The sequence below is a fragment of the Poecilia reticulata genome, linkage group LG1 (assembly GCF_000633615.1).
Source record: "Poecilia reticulata strain Guanapo linkage group LG1, Guppy_female_1.0+MT, whole genome shotgun sequence".
Classification (NCBI taxonomy): domain Eukaryota; kingdom Metazoa; phylum Chordata; class Actinopteri; order Cyprinodontiformes; family Poeciliidae; genus Poecilia; species Poecilia reticulata.
In genome coordinates, this window is record NC_024331.1 from 27,225,009 (window position 1) to 27,240,393 (window position 15,385).

The 15,385-nt window shown below is 39.3% G+C and overlaps 1 protein-coding gene across 3 annotated transcripts in view; it reads left to right on the top strand.

The window, feature by feature from the left end:
- The window catches only part of myom2a (myomesin 2a), a 35,191-nt gene that overhangs the window by 14,879 nt on the left and 4,927 nt on the right, over positions 1-15,385 (top strand). For 2 of the 3 annotated variants that reach the window (XM_008418486.1, XM_008418495.1), the window contains 18 exons: positions 1,094-1,221; positions 2,735-2,918; positions 4,423-4,597; positions 6,185-6,306; positions 7,870-8,057; positions 8,132-8,258; positions 9,279-9,457; positions 9,537-9,651; positions 10,337-10,496; positions 10,686-10,792; positions 10,879-10,923; positions 11,011-11,147; positions 12,976-13,120; positions 13,260-13,319; positions 14,073-14,140; positions 14,247-14,360; positions 14,442-14,529; positions 14,611-14,649. In XM_008418486.1, the coding sequence (XP_008416708.1) occupies positions 1,094-1,221; positions 2,735-2,918; positions 4,423-4,597; positions 6,185-6,306; positions 7,870-8,057; positions 8,132-8,258; positions 9,279-9,457; positions 9,537-9,651; positions 10,337-10,496; positions 10,686-10,792; positions 10,879-10,923; positions 11,011-11,147; positions 12,976-13,120; positions 13,260-13,319; positions 14,073-14,140; positions 14,247-14,360; positions 14,442-14,529; positions 14,611-14,649 (2,181 nt within the window). The remainder of the gene's footprint in view (positions 1-1,093; positions 1,222-2,734; positions 2,919-4,422; positions 4,598-6,184; positions 6,307-7,869; positions 8,058-8,131; positions 8,259-9,278; positions 9,458-9,536; positions 9,652-10,336; positions 10,497-10,685; positions 10,793-10,878; positions 10,924-11,010; positions 11,148-12,975; positions 13,121-13,259; positions 13,320-14,072; positions 14,141-14,246; positions 14,361-14,441; positions 14,530-14,610; positions 14,650-15,385) is intronic. The other variant, XM_008418504.1, reaches the window with a different exon arrangement.

Below are 15,385 nucleotides of genomic sequence, written 5' to 3' on the forward strand. Positions count from 1 at the left end.
GATAGATAGATAGATAGATAGATAGATAGATAGATAGATAGATAGATAGATAGATAGATAGATAGATAGATAGATAGATAGATAGATAGATAGATCACAACAGCTGTCATCTGTTGCTAGCCAACTAAATAACTAGACAGCTAACTAAATATCTGGCTAACTAAAAAGCTAGCTAGCTAATAGCTTGCTGATTAAATAGCTAGCTTCCTGGATAGGATAGATAGAATTTCCTGGCCCCTTGGCCACCTCTGTCCTCTGTCACTTATCGATGGTCTCAATATCCGGTTGTTCGGCCATTTTGTCTGTATAGTTCTGGATGTCAGACTGGATCTTTGCTCCTTTACTTTCCACCACTTTGAGAGGGGATTCCCATTCAGACCTGGGATTTCTCCAGATGTTTTTGTGCACCAAACCAGCCACTTGGTCCATCTTTTCCTGCTGGTATCTTACCCTGTGCTGGGAGATGCTGGATTGTCTCTGTGGTCTGTTTGTCTAGGATTTTGTAGATCTGTTCTTCTGTTTCTCTTGTTGCACCGCCCTGTGTAGCTCTTCCTTCAGACCTGACCTCAGTGGTAGGTTTTGGTCATTTCTGTCACTTCTGGCGGTTTGTTGGTGGTTAAACTCTTTTTAGTATTCTTTGAATTTCTAACAAATTAATTTTTTAACTGAGCGTTGGATTCTCCCACTTTGTTTTCTTTCAGCTTTTCTGTTCACACTTTAATAGAGTGTTTAATTTTTTACTAAGCCTGATTACTCGTCATTCTCTACCCTACACCAATAACTCGAAACACTGATTAAAACCATCAAATTAAAGTGAAAATAACACACAGGATGCAGAGACAGGGTTGTTGCTGGAGTCCTGCTTTCCTTCTAAACAGTAAATCCAATTTAGACCCTCACATGAGACAGGTGGTGTTTATTTCTTAAAATAATTAAACAAACTGAATTATTGAGAGCAGTTTTCTCCTCTCTGTTGGAGAGAAACTGAAAATCTCTGAAATTTTCAGTAAGAGAAAAGCCTTCAAACTGGGACTCCTTCAATGGCTTCTGCTGTGTGTGCTTTGAACCTGAGAAGCATTCACTCCCGATCCAGGCTATGTAACTCTCCCTGGCGAACCCACGGACGTGCATGCGTCAGAGATTTTGAAATCGTACGTGGTGCTGAGCTGGAAGCCTCCCAGCCCTCGCGGACGAGCTCCACTCTGGTACATCATTGAAAAGGTGCGTGTTGCTTCGCCGTTCGCCTTTTATTTTTATCAGTAGACACTCGGCAGCATCTTTGCTGCACAAAACAGAACCGTAAACCTTCACTTGTTTAAACTGTTCAAAGCTGCAATATGTAACTTTTATTAAAAAAATGTTTTTTTACATATTTAAAAACTGTTAACATGTTGCTAGTGTATGATATGAGACAGATAATTTGTGAAAAGATCGATCTCCTCAACCTTCTCACTGAACTGTTATTGGCGTCTGACGAAATGCACCACTTGCAACCAAAACCCACCAATCAGAGCCAGGAGGAGGGGCTTAACGCTGTCAGTCAACCTCATGTACTTACTGCTCAATGTGCTAATGGCAGAGATGCAACTTAACCTGACAGGAGGCGAAAGGCTGCCGTCCTCCAGGCATCGCGCCAGTCAATTTAACGATGCTTATTGGTCCCCGGAAAACGATAAAATCCGGACATCATCATCAGAAAATTCCCTCGGATCAAATTTGAAAATTGGACGTTGCTGCTAGCTGTTAGGTTTAGTCAACAACTTGTAGGTGGAAGTGAGAGAGCTGCGCAACATAAATAATCACCCGGTCGCAACACGGTGCGCTAAATAACACTGGGTTACAAAAACAGATTTTTTTGGATGTTGTCTATGTTTTTTCAGCTGAATTGGGAATATTTTCCACCTCTGAATCCAAAAATGACATCCATTTTTCTCAATCAGGTTTTTATTCTAATTTGATTTAGAGAAATCTGATCTTCTGATATTTATGTTAATATTTATCATCCAAAAAAGGTTTTAGGAGAAAGAAAATGTTTTCTAACAGATTGTATTAGTTAAATGTTATAAACTTGGACTTCTGTCAGTCTATGTAAATTGAACATTACGTCTTCGTTGTGTAAAATCCTCCGTCTCTTTTCTAATCCTGCTCTTCACTCATTGATTCTCAGGAAACTGATCCACATGTGAGAACAAGTCCTGCATTTTGATGCTCATGTTGCATCCATAGTTCAGGAAGTTGACCTGAACCAGCAAAACCAATGTGATTTTTGGGTTCAGCACATCAAACAGTTGAACAACCCCAGACAGTTTTTTGGCTGTTGACCAGGGTAATAAAACATAATTTAACGAAGATTTGAGGCAGATAATTTTCCTTAAGGAATTTTAATAATCAAGGTAGCAGAATCATTGGCGGGATCATTAGTTAAGACCCGCCTCCTGGCTCTGATTGGTTGTTTCCAGTTTGCACTGGGAGCTCAGGTTTTTACACAGACTATCTGTCTCACACCTTACAGCCACAACATGGTGGCAGTTTCAACAAATATGTAAAGAAAACATGTCCTATAAAAGTTGCATACTGCAGCTTTAAGCGCCTAGTGGAAGCTGGAAACATCACAGTAACGGAAATAGTTCCCGTCTGTTTTGATTTATCCAACAAGCTGAGCTGTTGAAGCGTTCATGAAGTCTCTGTGGGTTTTCATGGGAGCTCTACCATCTATGCCTCCCTCCTCCCACAGTGCTTAGCAGGCACTGCAGCGTGGCAGCGGATCAACACAGCCGTCAAACTGCACTCGCCCCGGTACCCGGTTTTTGATTTGCAAGATGGGCAAAAGTACCAGTTCCGAGTCTTTTCCGTCAACATGTACGGCTCCAGCGAGGCGTCGGCGCCTTCAGAGCCCATCCAAAAGGTCGATGAGGATGGTAAGAGCAGCCAGGCCTAAACTGCTTCACTGAGCCAATCGGACATTAAAAAATCTTTATTTTGGTTCGCAGAGTGTTAATATTTAAACAGTTTTTATGTGTGTTTTAAAGTGCTGACCTCATGACTATTTTCCTTTGTGTTGAAATTTTTTATTTTATTTTATTCCTGAAGAGATAAATTGAGGATTATCTCACCAGTTTGTGTCTCCACAAATTCAGAGTCCCTGATTTATAGAAAAGCAGCATCGTGAAATTATTATTATTTTTAACGAGTGTCGTTTGTAAAGTTACACAGTCAATAATTTTGGTTATTTAGTCTGTCATAAAAGAAAAGAAAAATATTTTTCTCACCTTAATATTCATTCATTTATAAACGTCACAATTTCAAACTAAATATTTAATTTATTATCTAGTTTGGAAACTAAACGGTAGCTTCAAACACAATATTTAGTTAGAAGTTAAATAAGCCACATATCTGGTTTACAAATGAAATATTTAGATTGCTAAGAAAATATGTAGCTTTGTGCTAAATATTTAGCTTTAAGCTACATATTTTCTTTGAAGCTAAATATTTATGTTCCAGGTAAAAATATTTAGTTTGAGCTAAATATTTGGTGTGAAACTAAATATTTAACTCCAAACTAAATACTTAGTTTGAAACTGTGACATGATATTGTGAAAGAAATGACTGAAAAATTAACTTTTACTTTTTTCTCCTTAACCCAAATTACTCTAATTTTTGACTGTGCAACTTTCCACACAACACCCCGTAGTTTGTAGCTGAGAGTTTTACATGATGTAAATATAAATATTTATCTCAACATGTAAGTGTTTAAGCTTAGCCAGGTTTTTAAAAAGTGGCTGTGTGTTGCAGGTATCGAGCTGCCGGTTGGTATGTATGAATAAAATCATAAATCACTTTTATGCGGAGTCTTGCACCTTTAATTTAAATCAACAATGACTTTTCTATTCTATTCTATTCTATTCTGTTCTGTTCTATTATTCTCTATTCTATTCTGTTCTATTATTTTCTATTCTGTTCTATTTTTTTCTATTCTATTCTCTTCTGTTCTATGCTGTTCTTTTCTTGATGCACTCCTTCAGTTTGCTGTTAAAGCACCAATGTATTCGTCTCCCACTGTCTTTATGTCTTGAAAAACAAAACCACTCTCTTGTTTCACAGAATAAATTGTTCCAGTTTGTTTCACTAAAACACAATAAACCCTTTACAAAGAGTTGTTCACCTGACTATTATGTTCAAGAAGACATAAGGTCTCATGTCTTAATTATTGTAAAATTGATCTTTGTCCTTTTTTAACTCAACTTCAGAGACTTTAAACATGATTTTAATGTAATCAATGTGACTTTTATGTATATTTTTTGTAGATTCTGAATTTTTGTTTCGACATAACAATTTCCATTTGACTCCAAAGTTAATTTAAATGCATTCAGTATGGAGTAAATGGACCCTGACCTCTTTAACTGATGGTTTTTGATTGAACAGGCGTTCCCTCGGCTCCGGGGAAGATTGTTGCCACCAGAAACACCAAGTCCTCTGTGTTTGTCCAATGGGAAGCTCCACAACATCTGAAAAACCTGCTGGGTTATTACATCGACGGCCGGGTTGTCGGAGCCAAGGAGTGGTTCCCCTGTAACCACAAACCGTTCAGACACAACAGGTGAGACGTGCCGGGATCTGAACGGCAGATCAGCTCCAGTTCTCACTGCCGGGAGAGATTTCTGGGGTAGAAAGTTGTTTTTACCTGAGGTTAACCAAATTTGTCACGTCGCATCTTTTCCCGCTGTGTGTTGACATAAGCAGCGAATCACGTAAACACAGAATGTCGATGATGTTTTCAAAGTAATTTCTGATTCCCCTGGTCGCTGAATGTAACAGCAGGGAACATTTTGTTCTGCTTTTGTTTGGTGCCAGTTACGTTCCCACACTCCCGCTCTCCTGAGGCGCCACCCAAACGCCAAACTGGGCCAAAAGTTTGAAAAGAACATCAAGTCCGAAAAAGAAAATTCAAAACAGTTTTTCAGTTTCAATGTTTTGCTTTTTGGACAAACTTTATGTCCTCAATTTTGCTCCACCGCCCAAGACTGGACCAAAAAAAAGAAGTGGGCCCAAAACAGAGGCCTGGTGTTCCCCTCTTGTTATATCTGTAAAATATTTGGTGAAACTTGATTAAAAATTTTTAATTTAATTAATGGCAGAGGCTGTAATTAATTAATCACAGTTTAATCAAAAATCAGATAGACAAAAATAAGCTGTATTTTCAATTCAAGAACCCCATTTTCTGCTAAAGTATTGAAGAAATAGACATATGTGTTCAGCAACAAAGATATTTATTGTTTATAATCTTATTTAAGTTATTCAGTCACCAGCTTCATGCCAATAGATGTTATAACCATACAGATTTCAAATGTTTCAGAAACATCTCTGTTTGAAACACATCTCTGAAAAAACACAAATGTAGAAATGTGAACCGTAGTCTCTGACATTAGCACTGTCTGTGCTGCTGCTGCTGCTACACGTTTAGCATTGAGATGCTACTCTAAGCTGGAACAGCTGCGCTAACAGGCTAACTCCTTCTAGCATAACTTCAACACAACAATAATCTTTTACAGCGTCTCATCAGATCGGTTTTTGATGCAAAAATTAATCCCCAGGTCAAGAAGAAACAATTGTGTCATCTATTGCTGTTTGTGAATGTAGCTTGTGTGTCACATTTATGGTCGTACCAGAAACATGTAACTACACAGGGTTCCAGAAGGAACCTTTGTATGTAAATAAAAAATAAATAAAATAAAAAATGTTAATGAAAAAAATGCAATTGGTTGCATTAAAATCTATGTAATTAATCAAAATTAACACATTAAAGTCCCAATCCAAATTAAAGCATATTGAGCAAAAGGTAGTTTATCTTATTAGCAATCCAGTGATCTGTAATTTTCCATTAAAAACCAGTTCTAAACTTAAAATATTCAGTATGTGATTCCAAAAGCCCAGATATTTTATCTTAAAATTTATTTATAGATTTTCCTTCCTTATTTGAACAGCCCAACCTGATTAAATACCCCGTTAAATATATTTCTGTGGTTTGAAAAACAACATATAGGAACCATCCAATTGTTTTTTTCTTAATATTAGTCTGCAAAAATATTGCTATGAACTACAAAGAAAACCGGATCATCGTAGTTAAATCTGACAGAGTGCTGATGATGATTGTTATTTATAGTGAAACGTACTGAATGTGTGTCAGGTTTGTGGTCCACGGCCTCATCCCAGGGGAGAGCTACGTTTTCCGCGTCCAGGCTGTGAACATCTTTGGCCTCAGCGAAGAATCTCAGGAGTCGTCCCCCATCGCCGTGGAGCCGGCTCTGGGTAAGAAACATAAATACCTCTGGACTCAGTCTGCATTTTCAAACTACTTCTGGTCAGATAAACCTGCAAGCGTTTGAAATAAAAAGTTAAAAGGTAACCCAATAGGTGGCAAAGCTCATCCTCAGGACGTCTCATTTCATTGTTCTGTCCAGGGAAGGGAGTGGATTACGGTATGTATTAAAACGAATTAATATCCAACTATACTGACTCACTTCCTGCTTTTGTTCCTCGTTCACCCTAACAAAGCCACGTCTTTCATCTCCCTCTGTTCCAGTTTTTACTCTTCACAGATAAATTGGGTTCAGTAAAAGTTCAAACACAGATGTTCACATGTGCAGGGGCGGTCCCAGCCTATTTGGGGCCCTGGGCCGACATGCCATGTACCATCATAGATGCACTCAAAACTTCTGTTAATATTCACAAGAAACATGATACTACAAACGCACAAAGCAAGGCACAAACCATATACCATGCAGTTAAAAGTGTGTTGCATGTTATTGTTTACATCTGGAAATTTTGCACAACACTAAAGAGAAAAAATGATTCGTTTACTTGCCATCCGTAGCTGCGCTGCTGCGGTAGAACAATCGGGTTAACAAAATGAAACCTGGAGATGTAGGTATTAATTTAGAGCAGCGCATCACAGAAAAGGGAAAAATTATGCAGAAAACCGTTGAAGAACAACTCTTATTCTCCTTTTCTAGCTCTCTGTGTTGACCAAACTACGCACAGACCCGTTGCCTTAGCAACTGACAACAACACCACTAGTGTATCAGGATTCAGCATCAAAAAACACTCAAGCATTTTCCACACAAAGATCAGAACATCCAGTCCTTTACAGTATTATGATCTCAGGCTTTATGTTTATTTTGCAAATATTAATAAGTCATCATGTCAGGACAGAGGTGGTAGATTAGATTAGCTAATTTAATTTACTGAAGATCGGTTAGAGTTGGTGTGGGGTTTTTTTTTTACGAAATCGAAACTCTGAATTCCACAGCACACCTACATGCTAAGGTTTTCATAGTCAAGCTAGCATAACTGACCTACTCCACCGTCCCTCAATATTTTCTTTAAATTCAAACTTTTTCCAGACCTTGTTATCTAGAAGCTAAGCATTGCATCTCCTCTCCTTGAATGTCTTTTATATACATTTAAGATTTTAACATGTTATGTTGACAACTTGACAGCTACAGCCAATGGTGGTCATTGTTCGCCAGCAGAATCTTGCGCCCTTGACGTCACATTGCAACGTGTCTATACAATACAAATACAAAAAATAAATACTGTAGAAAATAAATACAATTATAATAAATTGCACCATTTGTCATGTAGAAACAGGCAACAGATTTAACTACAAAAGTGTTTACCAGTATAACAGTTCATGTTATACTGAGGAGAAGCCACCCTGGGCATATGCCCAATTCGCCCCATCAGAAACCGCTGATGCACATATGATCACAATACTTGTTGCTAACAGTAGTTTTTAAAAATGTTTATCCAAATCCTGGAGAGAATGTGTGAAAAGTCTGAAGTTCAGACGGGATCTTGTGACGTTTTCAGCGACTCCCAGCGCTCCGTACGGCATCACCATGCTGAACTGCGACGGCTCCTCCATGACTTTGGCCTGGAAGAAACCCAAACACTCCGGCGGATCCAAGGTCAACGCTTACTACATCGACAAGCGGGACGCGGACACTTTGGTGTGGAAGGAGGTCAACCTGGCTGCGGTCACTGAGCGGATCTGCACTGTGAGTTTACTGAAGCAATAATGACTTTCTATATTTTAACTGTAATTAAAATCAAGCTTTGTTTGTTATTTTAGGTGGACAATCTAACAGAGGGAACATTTTACGAGTTCAGGATCCAGGCTGCTAATCTAGCTGGTGTTGGTCTGCCATCAGCTCCCAGTATGCCGCTGAAATGTGAAGCGTGGACCATGGAGCAGCCAGGTATCCGTTCCTCTGAGGCTTTTAATTACTCTAGTTTTATTAATCCGGCTGGAACAATAAAAACCTTTTCAGAAGCTTCAGGGTTCTGGGAGTGGCGACGCCAGAAAATGTGTGTATATGTGTATATATTTTGATTTTCAATTTTATTTAAAATTTTTAAAATTAAAAACTTTATAAAATTATTTTTTTATTGTATCTATTTGTAAACTTTTAATCTACCTACAAGTACATCTTAAGTAGATTATAAATAGATGTTTTAATTTAAAAATTCTACTTCTAAGTAGATTTTTAATTTAATTTTACTTTTTTTTTTTTAATAAAATAAAAAAAAATTATTTCTTAATTTTATTTTTAAAGATACAATTAAAACTCAGCATATATATTATTATGACTGTCAGGTTAATTGGTCTCTCCAAATTGCCCCTAGGTGTGAGTGTGTGTGTGTGCATGGTTGTTTGTCCTGTGTGTCTCTGTGTTGCCCTGCGACAGACGGGCGACCTGCCCAGGGTGACCCCGCCTCTCACCCGGAACGTTAGCTGGAGAGGCACCAGCAACCCTCCCGACCCCACTGAGGGACAAGGGTGTGAAGAAAGTGAATGGATGGATGGATGAAAAATAAAATTTATTTTTTTAAATTTCCAGATGGGGCCTTGCCCCCCTTCAGGCCCCCCTTGAGGACACTACTGTGTTTTAGTATCTAGATGTAGCTCTCCTTTGACAGATGATTTAAACTCCCACTGAGTTTCACTCAGTTATTATTCAACCAGGCTGATGCTACGATACAAAGCTTCAGGCTCCCTGAACCACTTTTTACCAGTGTGGGATGGATGAATCCTGACATTGTCAGACATTTGTGTGTTTATGGTACTGAAACCTGCAGTGGCCCGGGGCCCACATTCCACTAAATCCGGCTCTGCATTCACATGTTAAAAACGGTTCTCCTTAAATGTCCTATTTAGGAATAAACTTTGGATTTTGCCAGGCTTTATCTTTTGTTCTGCTTGTTCTGTGTTATTAAAGGCCCGGCCTATGACCTGGGCTTCAGGGAGGTCAGAGGTCAGTCCCTGGTCATCCTATGGAAAGCTCCCGTTTATACTGGAGCCGGTGCTGTGACTGGATACTTTGTGGATATGGCCAAGAAGGGTTCAAGTGAGTTTGTGACTCTGAATGGAGAGCCTGTGAGTCATCGCTACCTGCAGGTAGGAGACCTGATGAGTTACCTGTAAGACTCCAGTTTTGATTTAGCACCTTGAAGCGGCTCCACGTGGTTTGCTACAGGTAACTGGACTGGAGGAAGGGAGTAGCTACGTCTTCAGAGTCCGTGCTGTCAATTCAAAGGGAGTTGGAAAAACCTCTGAGCTGTCTGAGCCTGTCTGTGCCAAAGCTCTTCCAGGTAACAACAAATCAACGCTGCCAAACCGTAACACGTTTGTTAGATGCAACCTCACCTCAGTATGTTTCATTAAGTCACCTCAGTATGATTATGTTTCATTAAAGGTCACCTATTATGCTTCTTTGAACAGGTTAGGATAGTTACAAAACATGATCATTACATTTTTTGCACAAAATCTTTCTAGGATATTGAGATTTTAGTCAGATCAGTTCTGCTTATCTTGAGCTGTTTTATGGCGTCCTGTCACTTTAAATTCAAATAAGCTGCCGCTGGCCACGCCCCCTAACTCAACGTTTACTCGCATGTGAAAATGGCTGCAAACAGCATTTATACAACTGTACATCTTTGATAAGTCAACAACAAAACCCTTGTCTTTTCCAACAGCCATTATGTAGGCTTACATTGGTAAAACCAGCTGACCAAACATCCTGGAGTTCAGCTTTGGTTGCTAGGTAACGGTTAGCCTCAGCTAGGGTTGCTAGGTAACGTTATGTTCCGGAGGTCATTTTCCAGACACCAAAACACATTAATTTATTATTACTGTTTTTATAAGCAGTTGAAACCCAAATAGAAGTAAAAATTAATTTTCAAAATGTGAATTTTGCATAATAGGGATCCTTTAAGTAAAAGCAACTATTATTTATATAGCTTATGCTAACACATATCTGTTTATCTTTACTGACAGGAACTACGGAGATCGTAGCCGGTGTGGACGAGGAGACCGGAGATGTTTTCCTGTCGTTTGAGGCCTGTGAGATTTGTGAAACATCCAAGTTTGAGTGGTCAAAGAACTACAAACCCATTGGTGATTGCCCCAGAGCCACCTTCACAGCCAAGGGCAGAACGTAAGCTGCTGTCTTTCAGAGGAGAAACGTCTATATCTGTGCAGAATATATATGTACAACTGAAGGTGACATAATTACTTGATTGTGCCATAAAATGGAGCCTGGAAAACACGTAATACTGCCCATTTAAGAGATAACAGTAAGGAGGCCTTCCTGGTGGTTTTTCACATTAAACTCTGTGCTTCACAGCTCTAGACTGACCTTCACCAACCCTGATAAGGACGATTTGGGCAGATACTCTGTGGTCGTCACCGACACCGATGGAGTTTCATCCAGCTACACCCTGACTGAGGACGGTAGGTCATCGCTTTCAGAACCTTCAGAACCAGTTCGGACTCGGTTCAGGTTCACTCTGACTTCCTGGTTGTTTTCTGTTCCTCAGCTTTGAACACGATGCTTGAGCTCAGCTACGCCATCAGGCATCCAGGTAAACGTCTTGCCATCACACCCGCTGCGTTATCTTTTCCTCTTTAACCAAATGTTGGTGTATTTGTGTGTCTTTGTCTCTGCGCAGTCGTTCCTCTGAAACACAACCTCAACTATGAGATTCTGGAGAAGGGACACGTGCGTTTCTGGCTGCAGGCCGTCAAGCTGTCTCCGTCCGTGTCCTACAGGTTCATCGTTAACGACAAAGCGGTCACCAGCGGGGAGGTAAAACGTTTCACTGCAGAATCAGACGATCGTTCTGCTGTGTTTATTTAGGGTGACGACAGTATGAGACCTCATTGAACCTGACATTTTTACTCAAAGAAATGAAAGGAACGAACGCACATCATCCTCATCCTGATCATGCAATCTGCTTTAGTTTGCAATTAGGAAAGTCCAGAACTGACCACGTGGCTTCAGACTCGATCGGAATCAGGCGTTAAATCCCAGAGAGCAGATTCATACAGCTCTGGAAAAATTAAGAGCCCACTAAAAATGATCATTTTCTCAGATTTTACTCTTTATAGGTATAAGTTTGAGTAAAATGAACTTTGTTCTTTTATTCTATGAACTACTGACGACATGTCTCTGAAGTTACAAGCAAAAATTTAGCATTTATTTGTAGAAAATGAGAAATGATCAAAATAACGAAAAAGATGCAAAGAAAACAAGTTCATATTCGTTTAGAAATAACAACACTAATGTTTTAACTCAGAGATCAATGTTTGGTGGAATAACCAGCAGGTTTTCAATGCGGTTCAGTGCAGTGGGCCCTTCATTGTTTCCAGAGTCGTATCTGTATATTTGCTTTAAACCCAAATGGTGATGCAGAGTCAGAGTTCAGCCTGTCGCAATAAGCAGCAAATCAATTAATCGCATGATAAATTTAAACAATAATCAATCAATCAATCAAATTTTATTTGTATAGCACACTTCAGCAGCAAGGCATTTCAAAGTGCTTTACATCAATAAACACAAAAATACAGAGTTATGCAACACTGAATAAAAATGTAGACAGTGAGACACGAAATAAAAAGAAATTAAGAACTTTAAAGACATAAAAACATCAAAGACATCAAAATCGGCACTCTAACCCTAATTTAGCCATAAGCAACTGTAAACAAGTGGGTTTTAAGTTGAGATTTAAAGGCTCTCAGTGTTTCAGCTGTTTTACAGWTTTCTGGAAGTTTGTTCCAGATCTGTGGTGCATAGAAACTGAATGCTGCTTCTCCTCGTCTGGTTCTGGGGATGCAGAGCAGACCAGAACCAGAAGATCTGAGGGGTCTAGACGGTTGGTACAGTAATAACAGATCTTTAAGTTATTGTGGTGCCAAACCATTCAGTGATTTATAAACTAACATCAGTATTTTAAAGTCTATTCTCTGAGCTACAGGGAGCCAGTGTAGGGACTTTAAAACTGGTGTTATGTGCTCTGACTTCCTGGTTTTAGTGAGAACCCGAGCAGCAGCATCTGGATCAGCTGCAGCTGTTTGATTGATTTGTTAGTCAGACCTGTGAAGACGCTGTTGCAGTAATCAATGCGACTAAAGATAAACGCATGGATGAGTTTCTCTAGATCGCGCTGAGACATAAGTCCTCTAATCCTGGAGATGTTCTTCAGGTGATAGAAGGCCGACTTTGTTGTCACAAGTCTGGCTACTTTCTGTGGTTAATTTTGGCAACAAAACAGGAAACACCGACGGCACCGCGGTTACAGCGAGCCGAGCAGCGAGGGCTGCCATGAGGAACTACAATGTAAATACAGTTTTTCTAACAAAAACAATGAATTTGAGTTACAAAGTCAGTGTACACATCAGTGTCAGTTATGTTAAGTGTTAAATAAGGTGGATAAAATAAAAAACAAGGTTAAAATATATCCAATCGGGACTCGTTGCCGATATTCAAAATCAAAGGGCAGATCAGGACTTCCCTGGTTTCCAACATAAACACACGACACCAAACCAAAGATCACAGAATCAGCAGATCCTCGCAGCAGGAGTCCAGATTTACTGCAAACTGAATGCTGATGCATTTAAATGACCGTTTTGCTCAGGGTCAGAAGATCAGCCATGATGTAGCTTCAGGGGTCATCCAGATGACCGTGGATCATTTCACCAGAGCCAACGAGGGAACGTACACCGTCCAGATCAACGACGGCAAAGCCAAGACCCAGAGCTCCCTGGTGCTGGTGGGAGACGGTGAGACTGACGTTCGACCCACATTTCTGAGATAAAACATCACCTGAGAAAAGCTATTGTATTGGTAAACTCTGGTGTTGTTAAAGTATTTCAACTTTTGGAGGATTTATGAGAAACATGTTGCCGTTTTTCTTTCCAGCGTTCAAGGCAGCTCTGAAGGAGGCCGAGTTTCAGAGGAAAGAGCACATTAGGAAGCAAGGTGGGAGTTAGCGTTTAATTAAGACTGAAACAATCAGATAAATCGCTGATTTAAATAATTGCCAACTAATTTAGTAATTGATTAATCGTTAAATGTTTCGATTAATCGTTTACATCATGTTATAACATTATAACATGATGTAAAGCTAAAAAACGTTGATTTTAGTTCATACCCCGACTTAAGTTCAGTTTTATTTGACTCACCTATCTTCACCTGGTTCAAACTCTGTAAAAAAATAAAACTGCTATTAAGCTTTTCTGCCATCCATCTCTTAATTTATTAATCCAAACAATAATCAACAGATCAGCTCTATACTGTATTAATAAGTCGAGCAGAAAGAGCTGAACTTTTCACATCTTAACGTTAGAAGTCAGTTTTTAAAATGTTTCCTCTGTTACAAATAATCAAGTGTGCACTAAAGAAACGCTATATTATTGCATTTAAGGCAATAAATATGTATTGTTTTAAAAAGGGAATTGAACTGTTGTGCATTTACATCTGTTAATGTCTTTCTAAAGTGATAAAATAAGTTTAAGTGACTAAATGGAAAATCTGCCTGATAAGCCACTTAATAAATAAGTAAATTTAATAAAATAAGTCCAGTTTTCTAAATCAGAGTAATCATCAGAATAATCAATAGTCGATCACTGAAATAATCATTAGTTGCAGCCTTAGTTTTAATGCATCTTTAACGGACAGCTGCCTTTCTTCAGACCCAAAATGAGAGATTTTCTCATCTCGTTTCCGCTGCAGGTCCACATTTCTCTGAGTATCTCGACTTCACCGTCACTGAGGATTGCACAGTGATGCTCACCTGCAAGGTAACAGGCTTCTAACTCGTGTTTTTTATGCATTTTAACGTTAGCTTTCACCAGCCTCCCACCTTTTCTGGGCTGTCGAGGTGAATCGGTTCTCGCCTGTTTGTAGGTGGCCAACGTAAAAAAAGACACGGCTTTCCACTGGTACAAGGAGGATGATGAGATTGTTCCTGAGACTGCGCCCAACGTCATGTCTGGGTCCTGCGCTCTTCCTCTGCCTCTGGTAAACACCAGCAATATCAAACTGCTCTTAAAGGGAAACTGTGCAGCTGCCGACGGATAAAAATCTGTTTGTGTTTTAAAGTTCTCCAGAAAAGACCAGGGCGTTTACAAAGCCGTGCTGAGTGACGACAAAGGAAAGGACTCTTCAGTTTTTGACATTTCTGGCAAAGGTATTTATGGCAGCGTGAGCTTCGTTTAATCTGTATTAAAGTTAAAATCTGTGTTGGTTCAGTTTTTCCTCTGATTTTCAGTGTTTGATGACATCATCAACGCAATCGCTTGCAATGCTGGTGAGTTTGACCTGCTGTTAATATAATCCTTTTATTTTGGTTCCTTTTATTCTTATTAACTAACTTGTTTATTATTATTGGAGCTTTGCAAACAAATTTCACTCATTATGTACATTTGAAATGTTCAGTTGATGATAATAAAGTCTGTCTATGTCTTAATTTTTCCCATTTAGACTCGTAAAGGTCACTTACATCCAGTGTTTACTCAATAATCAGTTGTTGGTATTTTGCAGCATCACAGGCCCACAGCATCACACGTCTTCCACCGTGCTGCGTGGAAGCTGTGTGGTGCTTTTCCGTATAATGTTCCTGTTGGGTCCACAAGCCAACATAATCTGAAACTTCCTTCCTTCAACTTTAGCATGATTTGTTTTTTTTTAAAGCATTTTGGCTAAAAATGGCTGGAGATTTAAGCGATTTTAAAGAAACAAAATGGGTTTTTTTAACACTGAATAGACATTTAATGAAAAGTTGGACTTTAATGAAGGTTCCACTATGAGAACACGCCACTGTCAGCAGCAGTGCCAGTAAACTGGATTATGTCTTGGATAGAAATGCAATTTGAAAAGTTGTTGTAATTTCATAGGAAGGAGAGAAGAAGTCACTAGATTTCTGGTGCAGAAGAAAAGCAGCTTGACAGAATCCCTCTGAGTCGGTGGCTGGTGTCCTGACTCTGTGTGTGTGTGTGTGTGTGTGTGTGTGTGTGTGTGTGTGTGTGTGTGTGTGTGTGTGTGTG